The 22,938-nt window shown below is 44.3% G+C and overlaps 1 protein-coding gene across 5 annotated transcripts in view; it reads left to right on the top strand.

Moving 5' to 3' along the window:
- actn1 (actinin, alpha 1) overlaps positions 1-22,580 on the top strand; it is a 30,104-nt gene extending 7,524 nt beyond the window's left edge. Inside the window, exons 2-22 of one of the 5 annotated variants that reach the window (XM_086126744.1) lie at positions 6,536-6,650; positions 6,874-6,993; positions 9,049-9,135; positions 9,257-9,344; positions 10,095-10,173; positions 11,152-11,233; positions 12,092-12,177; positions 14,390-14,482; positions 15,076-15,306; positions 15,605-15,752; positions 16,666-16,816; positions 17,046-17,154; positions 17,924-18,064; positions 18,142-18,324; positions 19,059-19,193; positions 19,332-19,511; positions 19,606-19,752; positions 20,636-20,716; positions 20,864-20,929; positions 21,779-21,937; positions 22,147-22,580. In XM_086126744.1, the coding sequence (XP_085982870.1) occupies positions 6,536-6,650; positions 6,874-6,993; positions 9,049-9,135; positions 9,257-9,344; positions 10,095-10,173; positions 11,152-11,233; positions 12,092-12,177; positions 14,390-14,482; positions 15,076-15,306; positions 15,605-15,752; positions 16,666-16,816; positions 17,046-17,154; positions 17,924-18,064; positions 18,142-18,324; positions 19,059-19,193; positions 19,332-19,511; positions 19,606-19,752; positions 20,636-20,716; positions 20,864-20,929; positions 21,779-21,937; positions 22,147-22,305 (2,640 nt within the window). In that variant the 3' untranslated portion in view covers positions 22,306-22,580. Of the gene's footprint in view, positions 1-6,535; positions 6,651-6,873; positions 6,994-9,048; positions 9,136-9,256; positions 9,345-10,094; positions 10,174-11,151; positions 11,234-12,091; positions 12,178-12,830; positions 12,917-14,389; positions 14,483-15,075; positions 15,307-15,604; positions 15,753-16,665; positions 16,817-17,045; positions 17,155-17,923; positions 18,065-18,141; positions 18,325-19,058; positions 19,194-19,331; positions 19,512-19,605; positions 19,753-20,635; positions 20,717-20,863; positions 20,930-21,778; positions 21,938-22,146 lie in introns of all 5 variants that reach the window. The other 4 variants (XM_086126743.1, XM_086126742.1, XM_086126740.1 and 1 more) reach the window with 4 other exon arrangements.
- The last annotated feature ends 358 nt before the right edge of the window (positions 22,581-22,938 follow it).

Genomic DNA, 22,938 nt, shown 5'->3' with positions numbered 1-22,938 from the left:
TTGGCTGGTACTGAATGAGTTAAAAATTGGCATGAGTATTTCTTTATTTTTGACACAGATATGTCTCCTTTTACTGAAAATAATATCAGTGTCAGTCCCCTTGACTACTAATAATCGATATCGGCCCTGGAAAATTAAAAACCCGTCTTTTTCTATCAATGATCTGCTCCTCACGTGCATATTTTGCTTTGGTATTGTTTAATCATGCAAAATTCATTTTTAGCCAATTGCCAGAATCTTTGATGGGATACTCGCTAGAATAATCAATTATAAAACTATTCAATGGCCAGCCCGACTGCTTTACCGTTTCCTACGTCTTAATACTTAATTGTGACACTCTCTTCAGTGTCTCGCAAATTTGTGCGTGCCTTTTATTTCGAACATGTATAAAATAACGTAAGCGACTGTTACTACAGTCACTTATCCCCCCCCCCCCCCCCCCCCCCATGGCTGTTAAAGATGACTCTAATCCTGGTTCTAATATCGGCAGTGTCACTTTCCCCAAAGGCTCAAATGCGCGGCCCCGGCATCAGGACAGGACAAGCATTGTTGGAACCCAATCAACTTTTCTCTTCATCAGCTTCCTCCATCATTTCCTTCCACTCTGTATCTCCTTTCCACTCATGAAAAAATTAAAAAAAACAGTGCAAGTGAGCGAACGAGCGAGCGGCAGAGTGAGTGGGCGTCGGCCAGTGTGCGAGGGGAAAGTTATTTGCTGACATTTCGCCCGAGCGTGTCGAAATCGCCCCTGCAGCCTTATCGGGAAAAGCGACGCGTCAGCTTTGTTTGCTCCCTGAGTAAACACACCGCTGCTATGTCGCATTCATGCTACTGACTGTACAGGTGATTTTTTTTTTTCCCCACTCACATTTTCATACAAAGTGTCAACTATCAAACACGAGGGTGTCAATAAATAATTAAACCATCAGACGTTATCATAAAACTGTCCATCCGCCCATTTTCTATGTTGCGCGTCCACATTACGATCGCGGTTAATCTGTAGCCTATCCCAAAAGATTTTGAGAGAAAGCGTACACCCTGGAATGGTCGCCGCCGTACTTACAGTAGACAATTATTCACGGTCGCATTCACGTGTATGGACGATTTAGAGTCTTCAGTCAGCCGAGAGCGCGCGAGGTTCGAAATGCAGGGAGAGCATGTCAACGCCACAACGGAAAGGGACCGAGTTAAGGTTCAAACCTGGAAATCTCAGAACCCTGAGACACACTTGGTAACCACGAGCGCGCCTTTGTAAACTGAGTAGAACTGAGTCTGTAATGAGTCCAAAAACGGCGCGAAAACAAATTGAGTGTTCATCAAGAGCAAAAAATGAAAGGTTGTAGACTTGCCAAGTCAATCCCCAGACTCAGATCTCACAGAGAATGCTGTTTTCCTCATCAAGCTAAAAAGAAATCAAATAAATTAAAGCTGCTCAGTGCTCATCCTTGGAAGACCCCCACCAGTCTGTGAGCAAGCTTCCCACCGGTTGTTAGCGCTTAGCTATGACGCTATTTACATCAGCATCTTAAAACTCACCCATGAAAAAGCAAAACCTCGTAAGAGTGACGCAGCGGAGTTCGTGTTCATGTCCCGACTCTGTCAGACTTGGTCTTCGGGCGAGCCTCTCCGGTCGCTTCCATGCTAGCTGTTAGCCGTTTTGCTTTCGGCTGTATGCTATCGCAAGCCCCCCCAGTCGTGCGTCTCTGCCGTTTTTACAGAGCAACGACCTGGAAGGAAAGCCGGAAAAGACAACATTTTCTATCTCTATCCTGTGTATTACGACGCTTCCATGGCCTGAGGCCATTCGTTCTTGTTTTCCAAGCCAGTATTGAATGTGTGAATTTCATTCCGCGGCATCTGTTATTGATCAGACTGGATGTTGGAGTTGATCCCCCCCGGCGGGCTTTTTTTTCTTTTTTTTTTAGTGCCAACTGTGCCGACTGTCTGTCTACGCTCCTTTCTTTGCTTCCGCTCGTGTTTGTTTATTTCCGACTTCACTCATTTTGCGACCGTAAAAATGGTGCCAATCGGCGGTTGTTGCGTGTATCCGTTAACATTTGGTACAGCAACATAGAATGACTCCATATTGAACACCGAATGAGGTTTGCTCTCTTGCCTCCGTTTTTAGTTGACAACAAACGGTGCCAAAATTTGACCTCAAAACAAAACCTCGCGTTATGCGTAAAGTACACAAGCGTTCATTCAACACAGTAATGGGAATTTCTCAGTAGCACGGCTTCAGTAGTCATGAGTCAGCTGGCCCTCGCCGCTTTGTTCCTGAGCAAGCATTTTTTTTCTCCACTGCTGACCGTCACCTGACTCAGCCACAAGCCGCTCCTCCACAAAGGAGGCTTTCAACGCGCTTACTGTACTTTGTGCGCTACATTCGAGACCGCCGGGCTGTTGTGTGATGATCATCATCCTCGCGTCACCTCAACTCCAACGCTATCTAAATGATTGGATCGACGCTGCAGGACGTCCGCAGTTTTATTGCCTTTTGTGGCACAGCCTACATGTTGTTTGCCGATGAGAGAGGACTGGGGCTAAGTCTCCGACGACCAATGCTGAAATTTTAATGACCGTGATGACATCACGTATGATGTCACTCCCATTGGCTGACGGAGTTTTCATTTGAATGTAAACAAACTGCAGCGGTTCATCCATTGGCGTGTAACATACATCAGAAGGAATAGTTCAAACCTCCTAAGCCACAGGTGTCAAACTCAAGGCCTAGGGGCCAGATATGGCCCGCCATGTCACTTTAAGTGGCCCGCGAAAGCAAATCAAAGATGACAACTTCCAAGATGTTTGCCAAAATCTGTACCAAAATTTCATATATAATAATTCAGTAACAAATTGTCAGCATTTTCTTGTCACCAAACCCCTCATTAAAGTTACTGAAACAATAATTGAATAAATCATTATTCTTGACTTCTTTATATAGTTTCAAATCATAACGGCCCTCCAAGGGAAACGGTAATTATAATGTGGCCCGCGACAAAAATGAGTTTGACACCCCTGCCCTAAACAATGAAAAAATATATTTTTTTCAAAGGTTTGAAAAGTACAAATAAAGGATAAAGTTAGTGGAGCTGGCGTAACATCAATGCCTATTTAATAGAAAAGGATCTGTTGCTCAACTTAGGAGGTCATGTCTCTAGACTTTTGTCCAAATACTGCACAGTCCATCTATCTCTCGTCCCCCCCCCGACATGAAGGGAGGGCCAGGAGAAATTCTGGACAACTGCCAAACAGGCTACCAAAGGGTCATCATTCACCCCCCGTCTCTTGTCTCCTTCCTTTCAAGCTCAACAGAGGACACACAAACACACATGCATCTTTGGTGTGTGTGTGGGGGGGGGTGTCCTAGGCAACCGGGAGGAAGTGTATTTCCCTGCGGCTCGTAAGCGTAATGGAGTGCGTCAGTCTCTCAGGTGCAGCATCCATTGACGCAGACACTTTTCGTGCAAATGTGCCAAATCAGCACAATCTTGCCATTAGGCTTATACATCTCCTTGGCTGCGGCTCCCGCGCCGCGCATTTGTGCGCCGGGGTGGTAATTGTGCCCCATGAGCCAACAGACTGACAATGAAAGGTCCCGCTTTTGTGAGCGGCGCACCGATATGTACCGTCACCTCGCTCGAATGCATCTTCATACGTGTTGGAACATGACCGATCAACGCGAGCAAATGGCTAGCCGCCCCCCCTCGTCGATTGGGGAAAACGAAACAAAAAAAAAGGCAGCGGCGTGTGTGGTATGGCGAGGCGGTTGCCATGGCAACCGCAAAAGCCTCTCTGGTCTCAAGGGTACGCGGCATCTGAAAATATGTGTCTGAGCATCCGACCGGCGCCGGCGAGCTTCTCGACGAGTCACCAACACGTCGACTGTATTCGGTACACACCACCATTTTGCACATCTAAAGTGGACGATTGGGCCAAATTGTAGACTTTTTTTTTTTCCTCCCTTCTGATCGGAGGTAACAAACACATTTTTTTTTTTAAATCACGGGCTACATCGCCATAATGGTTTCTCTTGGAAGGCCATTTTGATGATGAATCCTTCTCGATCCATGATCACCTTATCAATTATAAACAAGATAACGTATAAAACGATTTGGAAATCAGAAGCCAGTAAAAAATGGTTTGTTCTCTCGCTTCTCAATTCATTTTAAAAGTGGGATTGGGAACAACAATGCTTGCAGTGTCTCATTGTCATTAAAAGTCAGAGACAATTTGTCATTTTTGGTATTGAAGAGATGCTGGGGTAATGGGGGGGGGGGACTTCCACATTTTGCAAATCTGAAAAGTTGCTCAATAAACATGCAAAATATTTCAACCAAAAGTTTTCGTTTTCCCTTTTTTACTGAAAATGAATATCTGCCCACAAATATCGGTTGTCGGCCTCTTTCGCTACTAACAATTAGTGTCGGTATTGACGCTGGGAAAAAAAAAACTATCGGGCTGTCCCCCCCCACCGCACTGAGCGTGAAATTCCAGCCATACTGTTGAAAACCAACTTCCCGTGTGTCGCCCTCTGCCAGCAACATCTGACTTCCTTTCTGAGGCCTGTTTAACCGCTCCGACGCTACAGCTGGCAGGAGTGCAGTCGGAATTTTTTTTTTTTTTAAGCAAGCATGATTAATGAAAGGAGGAGTGGAGTAGTTTTGAAATTAGCTCACAAGTTCTGTGCTTTCACAGAGCTGCACTTCCACCCTAAAAACATCCACATCGCACCTTGGTGGGTTCTTTTTTTTTTTGCTGTGTGGCCGTCCGTGACGCTCACTCAAGTGGATGTAGAGCACATGCTACGGCGTGCTTCTTAACTTTCTGGCGGGCCTTGCATTTTGGGAGGTGGCGATCAGACCGAGAAAGCCGGCTCGCGTATGAGCAGGCCACATGTTGTGTTTTCCCTTTTCTCGCCCTTACGAAACAAGTGAGGCCAGAGTGCTTCTGAGTTGTTGATGAAACCGCAGACATCAACAATATTAGACATATTAAAAAAAATAATAATTTGAAAATACAAAAATAATATGATTTTAACCAGAATTTACAAGGGCAATACTAACCATCAGAAACTTCTACTCATTTTATCGTTAAACCATCTCATCCCAATTTTGAGTGGCTTTTCTCCGGGGGCCGGAGGAACCACAGAGTCGGGCGGCTTCGACGGACCGGCCGAGCTCAGCTGTGCTCCTGCGGCATCTCGGTTGGAAACACGGAAGCCTGATGTTTGTTCTCGGGTTGTAATTAAACCCCGAGGATCATAAAGAGACTTTCTTGCCGGGCTGTTTGCTGCTCCTGCCTCAACACTTGTGCCAGCCCCAGCTGTGATTCACTCTTCCTCAATGTTTTCCCTCAGAGTGCCCTGCGATGCCAGAAAAATCCTTGGATCGCCGCACTTACTGTGTGGATACAGTACACAAATGAAGTGTACTGTAGATTTATGGAGCATGGTAGCTTTGCAGGGCAAAACCAACCCACAAAAAAAAAAACCAAAGCACTGATGTGAGTCCAGTAGAATGCAGTTCTGCGGATATTTTTCGGGGTCATTCGAAGACCTTGCCTTGAGGGGGGAGGGCGAGGTTGTGTGACATAACTCACAGCCATATATTCTTTATCCCATGCGAAGAAAGACTAACGTTACTGCTGTGCTGATAAAAAAAAAGTCCCGAGTAGGCAGCCGTCTCTTCAAGAGCCTTGCGTTTTTGTTGTTGTTTTTGTCTTTTGTTTTGTCACATGGTGTTGTTACGTCATGTGGACCTGATGTGGATTGTTTTCAGCAATTTTTGGCCATGACATTCGTCAAAGAAGAATCTGTGCTTGGTGGTTGAGCCTTCTCGGCAGCACGCGTGTACAAGGACTGATTTTGATTGGGAAGAATGTCAGCGCCATTTGACTGTCGTTGCTGGAAAGTCCTGGGGCATTTGTGTGTTTTGTGCAAAAGTGGTGAAGATTGCACGACTGTCTGTGTCTTATTGTGTTGTGTTATTTTGTCACTTTATGTTAACTGTTCTTTTGATGGTGGCGTGGGCACCCGCAGCAGCTCCTCTTTTTGTCTGTTTGAGAGGGAAGAAATTTCAACTGTGCTGTATGTTGCACATCCTGCACATTTGACACTAAAGTTATACTTGACTTGATTTGAATATTATTCACCTAAAAGTAGCGACGTGTATTGGGAGCCATTCCCATGTTCACTTGAAAGAGTCTGCCCATGATTGTCAATAACAAGTTCTCGGAGACTAATTGTCATTAGTCACTGACTGTAAGGAGCCCAAGTGGCAGTGAGAGGCACAAGCAGGGAGAGAAAATGCCAGTTAGGAATATCTGAAGAGCCAAGCAGAGGCTGTGAAGGTGTTGACATTGTGCCTGATTTATTATCGTTTTTTTTTTTTTGTTGTTGTTGTTTTTTTTTGCCCGTACAGCCAAATACGTGTTACTAAATGACTAACAAACTGAGATACCCTTTTGAAAAATATGAATAGATGTGTATGTATATTTATCAGTTCCTTTTTTTTTTCTTTCATTTCCTCCATAGACATTCACGGCTTGGTGCAACTCCCACTTGAGAAAAGCTGGCACGCAGATCGAAAACATCGAAGAGGACTTTCGAGACGGTCTGAAACTCATGCTCCTGCTGGAGGTTATCTCAGGTAAGCGAATGCCTGATGTGGCAAAAGTGCTTGCACTACTTCACTAGAAGACGTACAGATTTTAGAAAAACCGAAAGGCTCTGCTAAAAGTAGAAGTATTGATTCAACTCCTTTCATTAAATCACTGAGCCATTTGGTACCCAGCCACAAAGATTTACCCCCACAAAAAAATGCACTTGATTACTTCCCATCAATGTCTACACCTTTACTTTCCCCAATCCAGGGGAACGTCTGGCCAAACCCGAGCGTGGCAAGATGAAGGTGCATAAGATCTCCAACGTGAACAAAGCACTGGACTTCATCGCCAGCAAAGGAGTCAAGCTGGTGTCCATCGGCGCCGAGGGTGAGTGGCGCCGCGCCCCCCCGAGACTTTAGCCGTCAAGAACAGCTGCACGAGCGGAGACCTTTGGGTTTCCTTTCTCAAACTTTTGACCACAAGCGCCGCCTAAAAGAAGATTTATAAGTCATGACAAGCAGTCAAATACAGTAACTAGCAGGGCCCAACTCTTAATTGCATTTGGATAGACTTCGCAATGTAGTAAAATGCCATTTTCAAATCGCCACGGCTGCAATTTGGAAACAAAAAAAATTCATTTGGGTTGGTCGGTCGGCTTAAACGTAATTCTGGGTTAATATGTGGAACAACATCATTGATTTAGAATCAATCTCCTATTTTATTGGCTCCACTTTGTTTCCTCGATGAAGCATCACCCACTGTGCTTGCACAGGACAAAAGCGGTTAATTCCCCCCCCCAACCGATGTCCGTTTCCATTAGAGGTGATTTACAGGACTGATTGATTATGCATGAAAGATATGCAGTGCAACAATTTGATCAGATTTGTTACGGAGGCGCCGAGACCGACATTCCAGACGGATTATGTGCCTGGACTCACTCGTCCATATATCTCATCAGGGAGCTGCTTGGGATTTTAGTGGGTGGGGTGTTGCCCTTTCAAATGGCATTAACAGAATTGATCGATCGCGTCGTGTGTCAACTCAAACTGCCGACTGTTTTTAACCCTCGTCATGCCACATCTGCGCGTCCGTCTTGTATTTTGGCCGTCACGGTGGAAGCGGCTCCTGAGCTGCTTGATCTTGATTGGATTACAGCGATTTATTGAAGGCGGCCAACCTGTTGGAAAAGGATTTTCATTGCGGGTAACTCAACACACAGAGAGGACCGGATAGGACCGCTCCATTCACACGATGCTCATCATCATCATCATCATCATCATCAATAACTTGTGTAGCCCAAAAAAAAAAAAAAAAGGTTAGAAATGAATCAAATACGAGGGTGGGGATCCCATGGGTCCTTAAAGTTCATAAAAATCCATAAAAAAGAAATTGTAAAATTATGTTCTTAATTGTCCTTAATTTTCAGGGAAAGCTTCTAAAATCAATAAAAAATCCTGAATAATGTATTTTTAATCGAAAATAAATTTAAGTTTTATATTTTCTAAATTTTTAATTTTCTTCGTGTGCTTTTTTTGAGAATGAATTCAAGTTGTTTTCATTTTCCTACCTGTAAAAATGAAAATTTGACATACAGTATGTCAAATAAAGGGTTATCTGATTGCCCCTAAAAATAAAGATGTGCCCTTCACTTTGGCCGTAATGATTTGAACACCAGCTCGGTGATATGTGGCTTTTTGTTCAGCCCGCATATTGCTGAGCGAGCATTAAATCCACCGTGAATCCTCTGCTGAATGGAGAAAAAGTCCTTAAAGAATTGCTAAATTAGCCCTCAAAAGTACTTCAAAGGTCTATAAATAAAAAGCAAGTGGAAGAGTGTGGGAACTCGTTAGGAGTAACAGCTGTCTTTCTAGCCCGCTACAAAAAATACACATTTTTGCATTTTTTTTCAATAAAATAAATATCACTCTATAACCATTGCGCTTCATAAAAACAAACAGTGATTCCATAATTAAAAAAAAAAAAAAAGGAAAGCATGAAACTATTTTTGTCACACTTTTTGCTTCACTGCTTTTCATGCCATGGCCACCTGGGGGCAGTATAATACAGACATGGTGGACTGTAATGTACATAGACTCCTCATTTTTTAGGAAGCAGTAGTCATGTTAGTCATTCTTCGCAGAGGATAAAGCATATGTCTCTGCCGTTGGGTGGAAACCTCCTATGTCACAATTTGTTGAATGTCATATTTTTCACTAATTCTATACTATTGTTCTCAATACATAATGCCGGTACACGTATTCCGTTGTTTAGTCCCCAAGCCAGGTAATAAATAACAGTGGAAGTGAATGACAAAACTGTTTGTAAATTGATACAACTGTATTTATGATCCAAAATATTTTTTGAAAAGACTGTATTTTTAAGGTTGACAATTCTTGCCAAAGTTGACCTTTTAAGTCACTTTTTTTCCCCCCCTCCATGCAGAAATTGTCGATGGCAATGCCAAGATGACACTGGGAATGATCTGGACCATCATCCTCCGCTTTGCCATCCAAGACATTTCTGTCGAAGGTTATTAGTATGAATGTTCAAGTGATTGATTCCCAATCACCTCTGCGATCAGTCTGCAAGTAAACAGAACCGTAAGTATTTGTCATCCTGAGTGATCCCGCTGTCTTCCTCTCAAACTCAGAGACGTCCGCCAAGGAGGGCCTCCTGCTTTGGTGCCAGCGGAAAACGGCGCCTTACAAGAATGTCAACATTCAGAACTTTCACATCAGGTGACAAACTTTCAGATTCACAAGTTCAGATTTACTCCGTGCTCTTTCAAACTTTCTTTTTTGATGTTTTCTTTGGGCAACGCTACCCATTAGCCACCTCGAGGGTAAGGCTGCTAAGCAAAAAAAACTCGACTTACTGACAGCGCAAACACTCACACGCCATCTAAAAGGCAACAATTCATAAGATTTTGACAGCGCGAGTGACTTCATCGTCTAATTATCTTTCTCTTGGCTGTGCGGTTCAAGTTTTTACAAGGCGTGCTTTTTGGCTGGATTTGATGAGAAATTGAACTGTAACTAACCCGGCGATGAGATGAATATCACATGATGCGAATAGATAAGCAGTGTTGCGATAACGCTGTCGCCCTGGAAGGAGGCTCTAAAATGTAAAAAAGGAGATAGAGTACAGTACTGTACTGTATGCTTGTTTTGCCGGACTCTTGAATCATTGATACCCGTGGATGAAAGGGGAGAAGAAGAAAGGTGGGGGTGAAATCATATCAGCGTGAGGGGTCCGACATGGCGGGGAGCCAGACCCTTTGATGTGGTCTCTGTGACACATGAGATGTGAGGCAGACGAACAAAACACTAGCTTCTTTTTTTTTTTTCAATTATTTTTATGTTTGAACCACCGCTTTCGTTGCTTTCATTGTATTCTGTCAAACGTTGTCATCTTCATATTGGGCGAACATTTTTGATTTCGGACATTTGTTGTAACATGATGTCTCCTTTTCTCTTGTTGGTTTTCAGCTGGAAAGATGGTTTGGGCTTCTGTGCGCTCATTCATCGACATCGTCCGGAGCTCATCGACTACGGGAAACTACGCAAGGTGAGCGGACGCGAGACACGACCGCAATTGTCACTTGGCGGAGCACGGACCTCCGCCGAGGCCAAACTGCTACTCGCTGTAGACGATCAGACTTTTACGACCAAATGGCGGAAGGAATTATAAGGTGTAGTGTCAGTTCCTGGGGCTATTTCTGTATTCAACACATACACAAGGCGCATTGTATTGTTGTCCGTTTCTGTCCATTACCACGGCAACCAAGCACGACATTGAAAGCTGACTTCTCGCGCCCTGTGGAGCGTATCGCTCATTCCCCTCTTCTCTTCGGTGTGGTTCACAAGGATCTCAAAAGTGAGCGGCACCTCGTCCACGTGGAGGATTGTGGTTGGGTCGGATGTGTTTGTCAGCAATCTTTTTGTTGTGGTTCAAAATGCAAAGTGTGCTTGTCCATCATCACTTGCCGTACCTCATTCGGGTAAACGAGGAATATGGGGATGAGTTGAGAGAAAAGTCAGTCATGGAAAACAAATGAGAGCAGCCGAATAAAGGATTAAAACGTCCAAGAAAGAATCTTTATTTAATGTAAGGCAAAACATTACACTTTTTACTGCATTAATCCGCCGGATTTTGCCGCGCCACGGTGGAGCACAAGGCATTCGTTAAATCTTGGATTCTCTCGCGGCTGCTCGACTTCCACGGGCCCACCGTTCCCACTTTAACGTCCGCATGCCGTCCTCAGTTACGTCCACCTTTCCTCTACATAAACGGCGTGTTGGCACAACATCGGTCAGTCAAGTGGACCCCACATCGAAGACACACGACAGCAATCACAAATTTTGGAGCTCACACACGAGGCGGCCCACATTATTAGGCACCCTGTCAAATTTGGGGAGAAAATTGAAGACTTTTAAGTGCACCTTATGGTCGTGAAAATACGGTACTTCCTGGTTCAAGAAAGACAGACAGGGGGCCGGGGGGCGAAATCGCATGCCTCAAACTTTTGTCTTTTTCTGTCATCAGGACGACCCTATGACCAACCTGAACACAGCCTTTGACGTGGCCGAGAAGTACCTGGATATTCCCAAGATGTTGGACGCCGAAGGTGAAAATGTTTTTTTTCAATTAACCATACATGAACATATTAGAGCTTAGCATTACAAGTAGCTTCAAACTGTCGCCCTCACTGGAAATCACGTAAATCCCTCTTTAGCTCCCTAATTGAAAAAAAAAAACGTGTTAGATTGTAATGTCGCATTGAGGCTAATTTAGATAATCCCACTCCTACACCGAATTTCTCCTTCCAATGATTTGCCAGCTAGGGCGAGCAAAGGGTCGCCATTTTCAACGTCAAAGCCAAAAGCTCTGTGAAGCTCCAACGTGCACAATTTACTTTCTGATAAGCAGCACGTTAACTTATTGACAATTACTTTACGTATTTTTGTTTTGATCAAAATGGATTTATAAATCTTTATTCTTGTCACACAGCTTCATTGATATAGTTGTATAAATATATACTGATATATATATATATACAGTATATTGTATTGTCAAAAATGTAGCGTTTGACTATGTGTTTTTCGAAATGGATGAGTTTCGTTCCATTTAAATTTGCTGTATTTGAACATGACACACGACTGCTTTTAGAAGAAAAAAAAGCTCATTTTAATGAGGCATAAAAAAAGAGGGCATAAAAATTGTATTTTCACCATTTAGACATGTGGGAGCCGTTTTAAATTGAAGGGAAAAGCATCAAAGTGTTTTCTATATGCAGTTTCTGAGCGTGCTTTTTTTTGTGACTATTTAACAAATCAAATCCTCCCTTCCAAGCACATCTGGACTTGTTGATGTGTGGCGATGATGCTGAGCTCAACCTCCTCAATGACGAGTCCCCTCCTCCTCCACCACACCTTCTCTCTATCCCCCCAACCCCTTCTTTTCCCCCTTTTCCACCTCCCCGCAGACATTGTGGGCACTGCCCGTCCGGACGAGAAGGCCATCATGACCTACGTGTCTAGCTTCTACCACGCCTTCTCGGGCGCCCAGAAGGTACCCGTGGATGCAGCGTCTCCTTCCTCCTCCTTCTCCTCCTCTGCCTCCTCCTCCACACCTACTCATCCTCACCTTGTCTTTTTTTACCCCTCAGGTGTTATCCTAACACTTTCTCTCTGCAGTGCACAAGCTTCCCTGCAGGGGTCACACTCACTCTGCATGTTTTCAAAATGCATGACGGATTCATGGGATTTTTCTCTGAAGCTCTGGTCTGCCTCGCCCCCCCCTGCCCCCAGCAACTTGACAGAATTTTAAATATGTCACAATGCAAAAGGTCTCTTCAACCTGAGCAAGAATTTTCAAAATGGGATGAAGCATCCAGAGAAATTTGACTTCCTTGGTTGGGGAGGTCTTAGTCTTTGGCAGTTCATATGAGGCAAGCACTTAACCAGCTCCAAATGAATGAATTGATCAACTTGCACTCAAATTGAAGCCAAAGTAACAATGTTAGAGGTTTGAATCAATGGTACCGAGCTTCTGTTGAAGACAAAACAGCAGGCAAACTGGAGACTCTTGAGATTACGCCCTCCGCTGGCCCCTTTTTGTCTCTGCACACTTTTACTCTTACTCTCCTCTCCTGTCTGTGCTTTCTCCTGCTGCTCCTCTGTTCCTGCGGCCTCCTCCTCCTCCTGTTCCTGTTCCTGCGGCAGATATCATTAGCACCTTGAGGCCAGACGAGAAGGCCGTCATGACTTACGTGTCGTGTTACTACCACGCCTTCTCGGGCAAGCAGAAGGTGAGCAGCTGAAACACTCCAAACACTGCAAAATCGCCTTCGATAAAGTTACGCGTTTCATTTAAAACAGTGAGAAATCAAAACTAACTCCAGATTTTGGGATAATCTCATTGGATAAAACTGTGGACAGAAATGCAGACTCTGAACGAAGCTATGCAGTGGTCCACATAGTCACAGTAAAGCACTCAAAGTGAACCTTGGATTTAAAAAGAAAAAGAAACAACTAATATTACCCCAGCTTACTGAGTCATGCTATAGTTGTGAAGCTATTCTTCTTCGTTGACGTCTGCATAACTATTTTATACTACCTCCTGGTGGCCAAGGCAGGCTCGCCTGAAGGAGTTAACCCAATGAATTGTATTGAAGCATTAAATCACGATGCTCAAACTGTTTAATTATTGGCATTCTATTTAATTACATTCTGTTTTATTCATTAACATTAGAGAGTGCTATTTTATTCATTCAATAACACATTACAAATGACTGTGGTCACCGAATTAATGAAACTTGTATCTCAAGCCATCACTGTTATGCAGCGCTACTCAACTGTGGCGCATAGCAGACATTAGCAGCTGCCAGGGTATTTTCTAAACAAGGGCGCTTTTCCTTCTAAGGAGTCATGGTGCCTGTCTAAATGTGACCGGAGTGTAAATATTGATAAATACAGAACAGTACGTTCCACCGCATGTCGCTTTGACTTGAGCTCTGCTCAAGCATCTTTGTTTTTTTTTTCGGTCTCCTTCGTGACGCCTCATCGTCGTGGCGACCGCTCCACTCCCCACTATGATGCAGAGGACATGTTCGAGGTAGCAGATGAGCGTACAGGCGGTGTAGCCGTTGTTCAAATTTGTGCCGTGTGCATACGTAGAGTCATAAAATCAGGCACACTTGAACCAGCCATGCCCGTGAATTATACTGAGGTTATTTTTACACTTATTCGTGTTGCTAAAAAACTCAAATGAAACGGCAAGTCCAGTGTTAAGGGAGAAAACTAATTCACATTTTCATCAACTGTACATTTTGTGTTTATTTTCATATTTTTGTTCGAATATTTAAAAAAAATCTAATTCTCTATTTGTTTTTCTTCAAAGAATAGAACATGGGAAATTGAATTGATTATTAAAATATGGTTGGATCAATTACATTTTCTTCCCAATTTTATTTATCACCCTGGCAACAAGGCTTCTGCTGCCTTATACTGTAGTGACGCATGTGGCTTTCATTTTGGCTCCAATCGAACAGAAATTGTCATATTTCTATGCAGCTCTTGTCGTGGCTCTCATTGGCTTGCTTAAGTGTACCTAATGACGCGGCCAATGGAATGACATCATCTACGGGCTTTTCTTCTACTTTTGCTGCACTGTTTGGCTCCTCTGTTGGGAATTTCAAGGATGGAACCTTTTTTTTTTGGTCTTTCAAAAAAACAAAAAAACAAAAACACGGTGATGATGACGATGGCGTCTGATGTCGTAGGCGGAGACGGCGGCCAACAGGATCTGCAAAGTGCTGGCCGTCAATCAAGAGAATGAGCAGCTGATGACGGACTATGAGAAGCTGGCCAGTGATGTGAGCACGCCCCGCCCCCCCAACCCCCCCCCCCCCCCCCCACACACACACACACATACACACACACACACACACACACTTCCGATGTCCCCTTCCATCTCTTTGCTATCCTTTATCAACCCTGCCACCACTCACCTCATGACTCACCCCAAACTCACCCAGGGGTGTTTGAGCTCCACAGAGGCGGTCGTAGAAATGAGTGTGTTGGAAGTTTGTATTTTATAGTCCATCAAAACGAATACCATTATTCCCGTTTATTGTAGCAACCACTTTTTACAGCAAGTTTTGGTTGAATTCCAAAATTGTCTGTGGGCTTCAAATATAGTAGATTGATTGAATGGGGATAATGAAGGTGATTTTATTTCTTTCTTTTTTTTAAACTTTGGATTAAGCAGTCATTGTACAAAAGCGGGAATGTTCCTATAAAACCCACAGCATTTGTTATTAACTCTATTCTTATTATTTCTTTATTTTATACATACATCACATCCATTTGTCCCACTTCCTCTCTTCCCGCCACCATCCTTCATTTTACCTGCATGCATCTCAACCCTTCTCTGTCCACACGCGCACACGCACGCTCTTTTACTCAGCTGTTGGAGTGGATCCGCCGCACCATCCCGTGGCTGGAGAACCGCGTGCCCGAGAACACCATGCAGGCCATGCAGCAGAAGCTGGAGGACTTTCGCGACTATCGTCGGCTGCACAAGCCGCCCAAAGTGCAGGAGAAGTGCCAGCTGGAGATCAACTTCAACACGCTGCAGACCAAGCTGAGGCTCAGCAACCGGCCCGCCTTCATGCCCTCCGAGGGCCAGATGGTGTCGGTGGGTTTCCTTTCTTTCCAAATCCTTTGTTCACACCTCAGAAAACTGCAACAGTGGGTTCTCAATCTTTTTTTTTTTACATCAAGTAAAAAAATTAAAATTAAAATCTTAGCTCTCCGAGCAGCACCGTGATCACCAAGATGAAAATAATGTACAAGTAAAAGTCACACTTGGACTCTTAAGTGTTCACCAAAAATGAGGCAAAGGTACCTCAGCGAGCAGGAGACGGAGCCCGCATAGCATGACAACACTTTCAGAATCACCGAGCTCGGAGACTCAAAAACCGTCTTCCCCGCAGGACATCAACAATGCATGGGGCAACTTGGAGGGTGCCGAAAAGGGCTACGAGGAGTGGCTCCTCAACGAGATCCGCCGCCTGGAGAGACTGGACCACCTGGCCGAGAAGTTCCGTCAGAAAGCGGCCATCCACGAAGGCTGGACTGAAGGTAAGAAAATGGCAGGAGTGTAAGTGTGTCTGGAGGTGGGGGGCGGGGGGGCGGCGCAGGGTGGTACCTATTAGTAGTAGTGAAGGACACTGGGAGCCGATATTCCTTTGCAGTGAAAAGCAAAATATTTCTCACAATTTTGAATCAGACAGACTCAGACACTTGGTTTGAAGTGTATTTATTAAACACCTTTTCAGTTTTACAACATCTCAGATTTTTTTTTTCCTTTTATCTTCGATGAGAGACATCTTTGTTTTGAAGCTCTACCAGAAAGTGCGGAGAGCTCCCGGGCCAAGCACCGAGTCACAGAACGTTCAATGAAAACGTCAGCAGATAAACGGCTCCCTGAAGTTTTCTACAGTAAATAAAGTGGTCCGAAAAAAATCTGTATCACTGAAATGTTAATGTTTCACTTCATGTCAAACAGAAACAAAAAGTGCAGGGAGTTCCCAGGCTCGGAAGTATGTCTTAGAATTCCCTGAGGTTAACCCAGTTTACCCAGGAATAGTTGTTACGATTGCATGGCTGTCAATGTCTTATGTTCTGAGTTGTGGTATATTGCCGTATGTTTTTAATTTTATGTCAGCTGTAAACTGTTTTTTTTTTTTTACAGCCGCAGCTATTGTGAAAGCGCTGTATTAATGAAGATGTATTGTTTTTAACAGCGAAACATTTTAACTATATCAATTGTGTAGTTGCTGAAGTGCTAATTAATGACGGAAATTTTTTATTGTTGCCAGACAGAATTTTTGATGTAATTTGCTGGTGCGTAAAAGTCAGATCAACAAACAACATTTTAAGGAGACTCGTTTAAACACATCATCCTCTTTTCACCGCACTGCCCTCTTCTGGCTCGCCAGTGGGACTGCCGTGAGATTGTGATGGCTGTGTTTTTGTCTTCCTCCCTGCGCAGGCAAGGAGGAGATGCTGCAGCGCAAAGACTACGAGACGGCGTCGCTGTCGGAGATCAAGGCGCTGCTGAAGAAGCACGAGGCCTTTGAGAGCGACCTGGCTGCCCATCAGGACCGGGTGGAGCAGATTGTTGCCATCGCGCAGGAGTTGAAGTAAGCCAAAAATGTCCGCTGAGGTTGACACTGGAGAGGCTTCTTGTCAACTTTTCAATCCAATAGTAATAGAACAACTGGGAACCAAATTGGGTTTGTGGAAGACCAATTCAGTGTCCCAAGAGCACGTCTGTGCCACTAATCCAAGCAACAACAAAAAAGGAAGAAATAAAATCGATCTCAAAAGCTGTCCCCGTTTTTTTTTTTTTTTTTTTTTTTTGCGTTCCAGTGAGTTGGATTACTACGACTCGCCAAATGTGAACAGTCGCTCTCAGAGAATTTGTGACCAGTGGGATTCCCTTGGGACTTTGACCAAGCAACGCAGTGAAGCTCTGCAGGTGAGTCTATTATATTTAAGGCCCAAACATGCAGTCTGCCCCCCCCAAAGTTTCTTGAAAATGAATTCCAGAAGCCAATTTAAATTCCTACAGTGAGATTTGGCAGGCTGGTCTATCACGACTCGTCCCTTTAAAAAAAAAAAAAGTCTCAAGAACTCAGGTCTAAAATACCTGAGAAGTCTGCCATTTTGGTTTGAAGTGGACTATTTGTATTTATCCATCCATCCATTTTCTCATCCGCTCATCCTCACGAGGGTCGCGGGCGTACTGAATGGGGCCTACCCCAGCTGTCTTTGGGCAGTAGTGAACTCCAACCAAATATTTCATGCTGCTTCAGACAACAAAATGTATCCAGAAAAGTGGTGAAGATTGCATGACTGTGTCCTATGTGTTGTGTTGTGTTATTTTTGTTATTTTGACTTCAAAATGGCGCCGCGAGAGTGGCTGCCTTTCCAGCAGCTCCTATATTTTGTTGTTCTACTTCTTCCTTTCATAACTTTGCTGCTGTGAATTGGGAATTTCTCCATTGCGAGACTAATAAAGGTTTTCTTATCTTATCTTATGTGATTGGATAAGCGGTTCAGAAAATGGATGCATGGGTGTTTTGATGTTCATGACGTGCGGTCGCAACATAACATCGAAGTTTGATGACCAGCCAGTAAATACCAAATAGGAATGGCCCAAATACCCGAAAGATCTCACAGTGTCTGTTCTCTTCCGCTCTTTAATTGAATCCAATGTTAAACAAAACAATGATGACCTTCTACAGAGAACAGAGAAGCTTCTGGAAACCATCGATCAGTTGTACCTGGAGTTCGCAAAGAGAGCAGCTCCATTCAACAACTGGATGGAGGGTGCCATGGAGGACCTGCAGGACTCTTTCATAGTTCACACTATTGAGGAAATCCAGGTGAGGATGCAGTCCCACAATTTTCACTGAGGTGTTTTTGCTAGATATTCTCACATTACAGTACATGTCTGCCACAGGGACTCAGCACGGCCCACGAGCAATTCAAGGCCACACTGCCTGAGGCGGACAAAGAGCGCCAGGCCATCCTGGGCATCCACAATGAGATCGCTAAGATCATGCAGACGTACCACGTTAACATGTCCGGCATCAACCCCTACACCACGATCAATCCTCAGGAGATCAACACCAAGTGGGACAAGGTGATCACAAGCTGTCCTCCTTATGACTCTGGGATACTTTGCTTCACACCTATGGATGATGTTAGCTTTGACGTTAAAAGATTTTTGTCTCACAGCGAGCTTGCCAGCGAGTTGCTAACATTAGCGGGGATACTGAAATATTTCTTCTCACAGCATACAATGTGCAAACCTGCTTGCAGCTAACTTCGGCCACGAGGCGGAAATATTCTCTCGTAGTCAATCACACCCTCGCCACTCAATCTCGAACAAGTGCGAGTAGCTAACATTAGCCGTGCTACTGAAATATGTTGGCACAGTTTGTGACATGCTAGCAACTGGCAGCAATCATTAGCAAATACTCTTTCTCACACACAGCAGATGATGGTAGCAGTGGAAAAGAAATGTTTTGTCTTACAGCTAGCAATCTGCTAGCCAGATAGTCGCTAACGTTAGCTGTGACGCTAAAAATGCACTACCCTACAGTGACACTGAAAAATATTGGCTTGCAGCCAGTCATCCTGTGACTGCAGTCTGAGAAGGTTTAATAAGTCTCACAAATCATGAGCTCGTCAGCTAGCAGCTAACGTGAGCGGTGACACTGATATATTTGGTCTTCGTGTTAAAGACATGCGGTCATAAGCATCGATATGGAAATATTCCAACTCACAGCCAGAAAAAAAAGAGTTTCTTGTATGCCATGTAATGAACAGAATTGCAGTCCATCATAATCATCTGTTAATGACGTGTCCTTTCAGGTACGACAGCTGGTTCCTCAGCGTGACCAGGCCCTGATTGAGGAACACGCCCGACAGCAGAACAATGAGCGTCTGCGTCGGCAGTTCGCCAGCCAGGCCAACGTCATTGGACCTTGGATCCAGACCAAGATGGAGGTCAGTCTAAAGGCGAGCCTGCTCAGGGATAACCTCATGTTCTCCTTCTAATATTTTGCTCGTGCGTGCGTGCGTGCGTGCGTGCGTGCGTGCGTGCGTGCGTGTGTGTGTGTGTGTGTGTGTGTGTGTGGAGTGCAGGAAATCGGCTACATCTCAATGGAACTGCACGGCACGCTGGAGGACCAGTTGGCACACCTGCGGCAATATGAGAAGAGTATAGTCAATTACATGCCCAAGATTGAGCAATTGGAGGGAGACCACCAGCTCATCCAGGCCGCGCTCATCTTTGACAATAAGCACACCAACTACACTATGGAGGTAGCCAACAAATGGTTCACAGCAGCGCAGCGGCTAACGTTAGTATTAGGAAAGCAAAACCCAAGTGATAACTTGTCCCGTGCCGTGTTTTCAGCACATCCGTGTGGGCTGGGAGCAGCTTCTGACCACCATCGCCCGCACCATCAACGAGATCGAGAACCAGATCTTGACACGGGACGCAAAAGGCATCAGCCAGGAGCAGCTCAATGAGTTCAGGGCCTCCTTCAACCACTTTGACAGGGTCAGTATCAAGTCTGGTATTTTCCGAGCAATTGCTAACAGCTAACGTTAGCAGCGACACCAAAATACCTGGTCTCCCAGCTGACCACATGCTAACTAGTCAAGTTAAACCAGTGACTAGTGCAAGCAGGTAATATTAGTGGTGATTATTTATATTAGATTAGATTATATAATGGTTATAATATATGGACAGTATGTAGACTCTATAGTAGCTGCTTTCACCACATGGCCTGAGAGCCCGCCTTACACACTGCACATTAACGCCTGAGAATGCCCTGGCCAAGCAACGTGCGAGCGTGTGTGTGTGTGTATATGTATATGTATGTTTGCGTCTGTGTGTGTTTGTGTGTCTCACTGCGTGTGTGTGTGTCCGTGTGTGCGCTCGCGTGCATTTGAACGTGTGTGCGTGCGTGTGTGTGTAAGTTGTGGGCGTGTCTGCACATCTGTATGCATTTGTTGTGTGTTCGCGTGCATTTCTGTGTGCGTTTGTATATGCATTGCCGTTCTCGTGTGATAATGTGCGCAAGTTTGTGCGCGTGTTTGTTAATGTGTGTGGATATTTGTGTGTGCGTGTGTGCATGTTTGTGTGTCGGCATGTGTGTGTGAGTGTGTGCGTTGACCCCGCAGATGCTAACCAACATGCAATATGTCTTCTCCGTTCTTTGTGCGTCTCCTGCATGCCTTCCTCACCCCCACCCTCACCCCCACAATGCATGGTATCAACCACACCTCACCTTCAATCACTTTCTGCGCTGTTGTCCGAATGCCGCCACCCCCTGTCCTGTCCTGTGGCTGTCACGGCTGTTATGTGTCGCTGCATGGCCCCGATGCCCACCACCATCACCACAACCACTTCCCCTCGTCACCACCACCACACACGTCAGGACCACACTGGCACGATGGGGCCCGAGGAGTTCAAGGCCTGCCTGATCAGCCTGGGCTTCGATATCGCCAACGACGCACAGGTACTCCTTAAACTCGTCTCACTTTTTTTTTTCTTTCCTCCCTGCTTTTTCTCCTTTCGTCCTCTCTTCCGATGGTTTCCCTTTGCTTCCTTCTCCTTTTTCTCTCTTTGTTTTTTCCTTCCCGTCCGTCGCTCGTCCCTTTTGTAGAAGAGAACGGGAGTGATGGACGCCGACGACTTCAAGTCCTGCCTTATCTCTGTTGGTTACAACCTGGTAACGTTTTCTGTTCTTTCTTTTGGCGTGAGCAGATAACACCACGTGTTGTTGCACACAGTCGAGAATCACCATACCATTCACCGTGGTGCCTTGAGATACAAGTTCAATTTGCTCTGTGACCATGCCCCTAACTCACAGCGAGATCACTGTGTAACTACCGGTAGTTGGCAAATCAATAACTCAAGAGCTGGCGAGCTCCCGAGAAATTTAGCTGACCAGACAACTCACCACCGAGCTACCTAGAAAAATAGTTGCTATGTAACTCACTGAAGGATTAACTAGCTATTGTATACTGATCAAATTAACTAGCTATTCAATTAATGAATTGACTGGCTAAATTGCTACTGAACTATCAAACCTCACAAAACAAATAGCTAGCAGTATATATAACTAGCTAGCTACCCAGAAAACATACTAACTAAATAATGATCTAGTTAACTAGCTCGCTCAATAATTAATTAACTAACTGTCTAGATAATTGTTTAAGTAGCCAGCAAACCTGTAATTTGTGAACAAACTACCTGAGTAATTATTTCAAAATCTAAGTTATCTAATTAGCTACTGAGCAATCAAGGTATCATTTCACTAACTGAACTAACAATAACAAACTATCTTACCGGGCAACCTGATGAGCTATCTAGTAAGCTACCCAGCAGAAAACGAGTTAACTAAATGAGTAATGAGCCACCTACATAGACAACTATCTAAGTAAATAAAGAACTCACTAAATAGCTAGACAACTAATTCAATAACAAAACGAATAACTACTATAGCAATTCCACTGGCAGAACAATTATGTTCTTGTAAATATGAAAGTGTTTGTGTATGTTTCCATGTGAATTGCAGGGCGAAAGCGAGTTTGCCCGCATCATGAGCGTTGTGGACCCGAACCGCATGGGCGTGGTCACCTTTCAGGCCTTCATTGACTTCATGTCGCGTGAAACGGCCGACACAGACACGGCCGACCAGGTCATGGCCTCCTTCAAGGTCTTGGCCGGAGATAAGGTATGTCAGTTAGCAACGCAAAAAAAGAAGAAAAAGCAGTTGAATATAGTTACTTCTGAAAAATATTGATTTATTCTAAATTTAAAAAATCAAAGGCAAACATAATTTCATATCGAGGGATTACCATGATATGTTCTGAGGTGTAATATCTGCATTTTGTGTATATCTGTACACATGCACATATATCAAATCAATCTGGCCCTCAACAGAATTACATCTTGGCGGACGAGCTGCGACGGGAGCTGCCCCCCGACCAGGCGGAGTACTGCATAGCCCGCATGGCCCCGTACACGGGCCCCGATGGCGTGCCCGGGGCCCTCGACTACATGTCCTTCTCCACCGCCCTCTACGGCGAGAGCGACCTTTGAACTCTCTCCGCCACCCTGCCCCTCACCCGCCCGCTTCTTTTGTACGTCTCTGGCCTTATCTTTTTTTTTTTTTGTTCCTTCGACCCCCCCATGCCAAGCAGTTTACACAGAGAAAAATATGTTATGTTTTTATTTTCTTCTTGTTGTCTTCGTTCATAAAGGAATAAAGTTAACATATTTTATGATACTGAACAAAAAAAAGGTATTTTTCTTCACCTGGTTGAGAGTGAGAAATGGAAATTGTAATAAATAAGTGCTTTCATGTTGTCTGTTTATCTTCTGTCTGTTTTTGAGTCCTTAACATCTTGATGCATCAAATATATATTTCCAGTCATCCACCACACTTGCATTTGAGGTTTAATGACTATTGCAACATAAACATAAGATTCACAGATGAATATGTATTTTGACTTTCATTCTTTCCAAGGATTCTAAACTACATATTTTAGTTCCATAAATTATCCTTGAACTCCAGTTAAACTGGGTTTCTCACGACAGATGATGTACCTTACATAATAACAACGTCGGACCAAACCCAGAAAGTGGCCGAGGGGATTGGTTTGGCTTCACAAACATCGACGATTACTGCATTATCAAGAAATTATATTTAGTTTAGATCAAAATATAATTTTT

Source organism: Hippocampus guttulatus, chromosome 13 (assembly GCF_054856545.1).
Source record: "Hippocampus guttulatus isolate MCC_2025c chromosome 13, RoL_Hgut_1.0, whole genome shotgun sequence".
Classification (NCBI taxonomy): domain Eukaryota; kingdom Metazoa; phylum Chordata; class Actinopteri; order Syngnathiformes; family Syngnathidae; genus Hippocampus; species Hippocampus guttulatus.
Note: the sequence above shows the minus strand (reverse complement) of the source record. Positions and strands in the feature narration are given on the sequence as shown.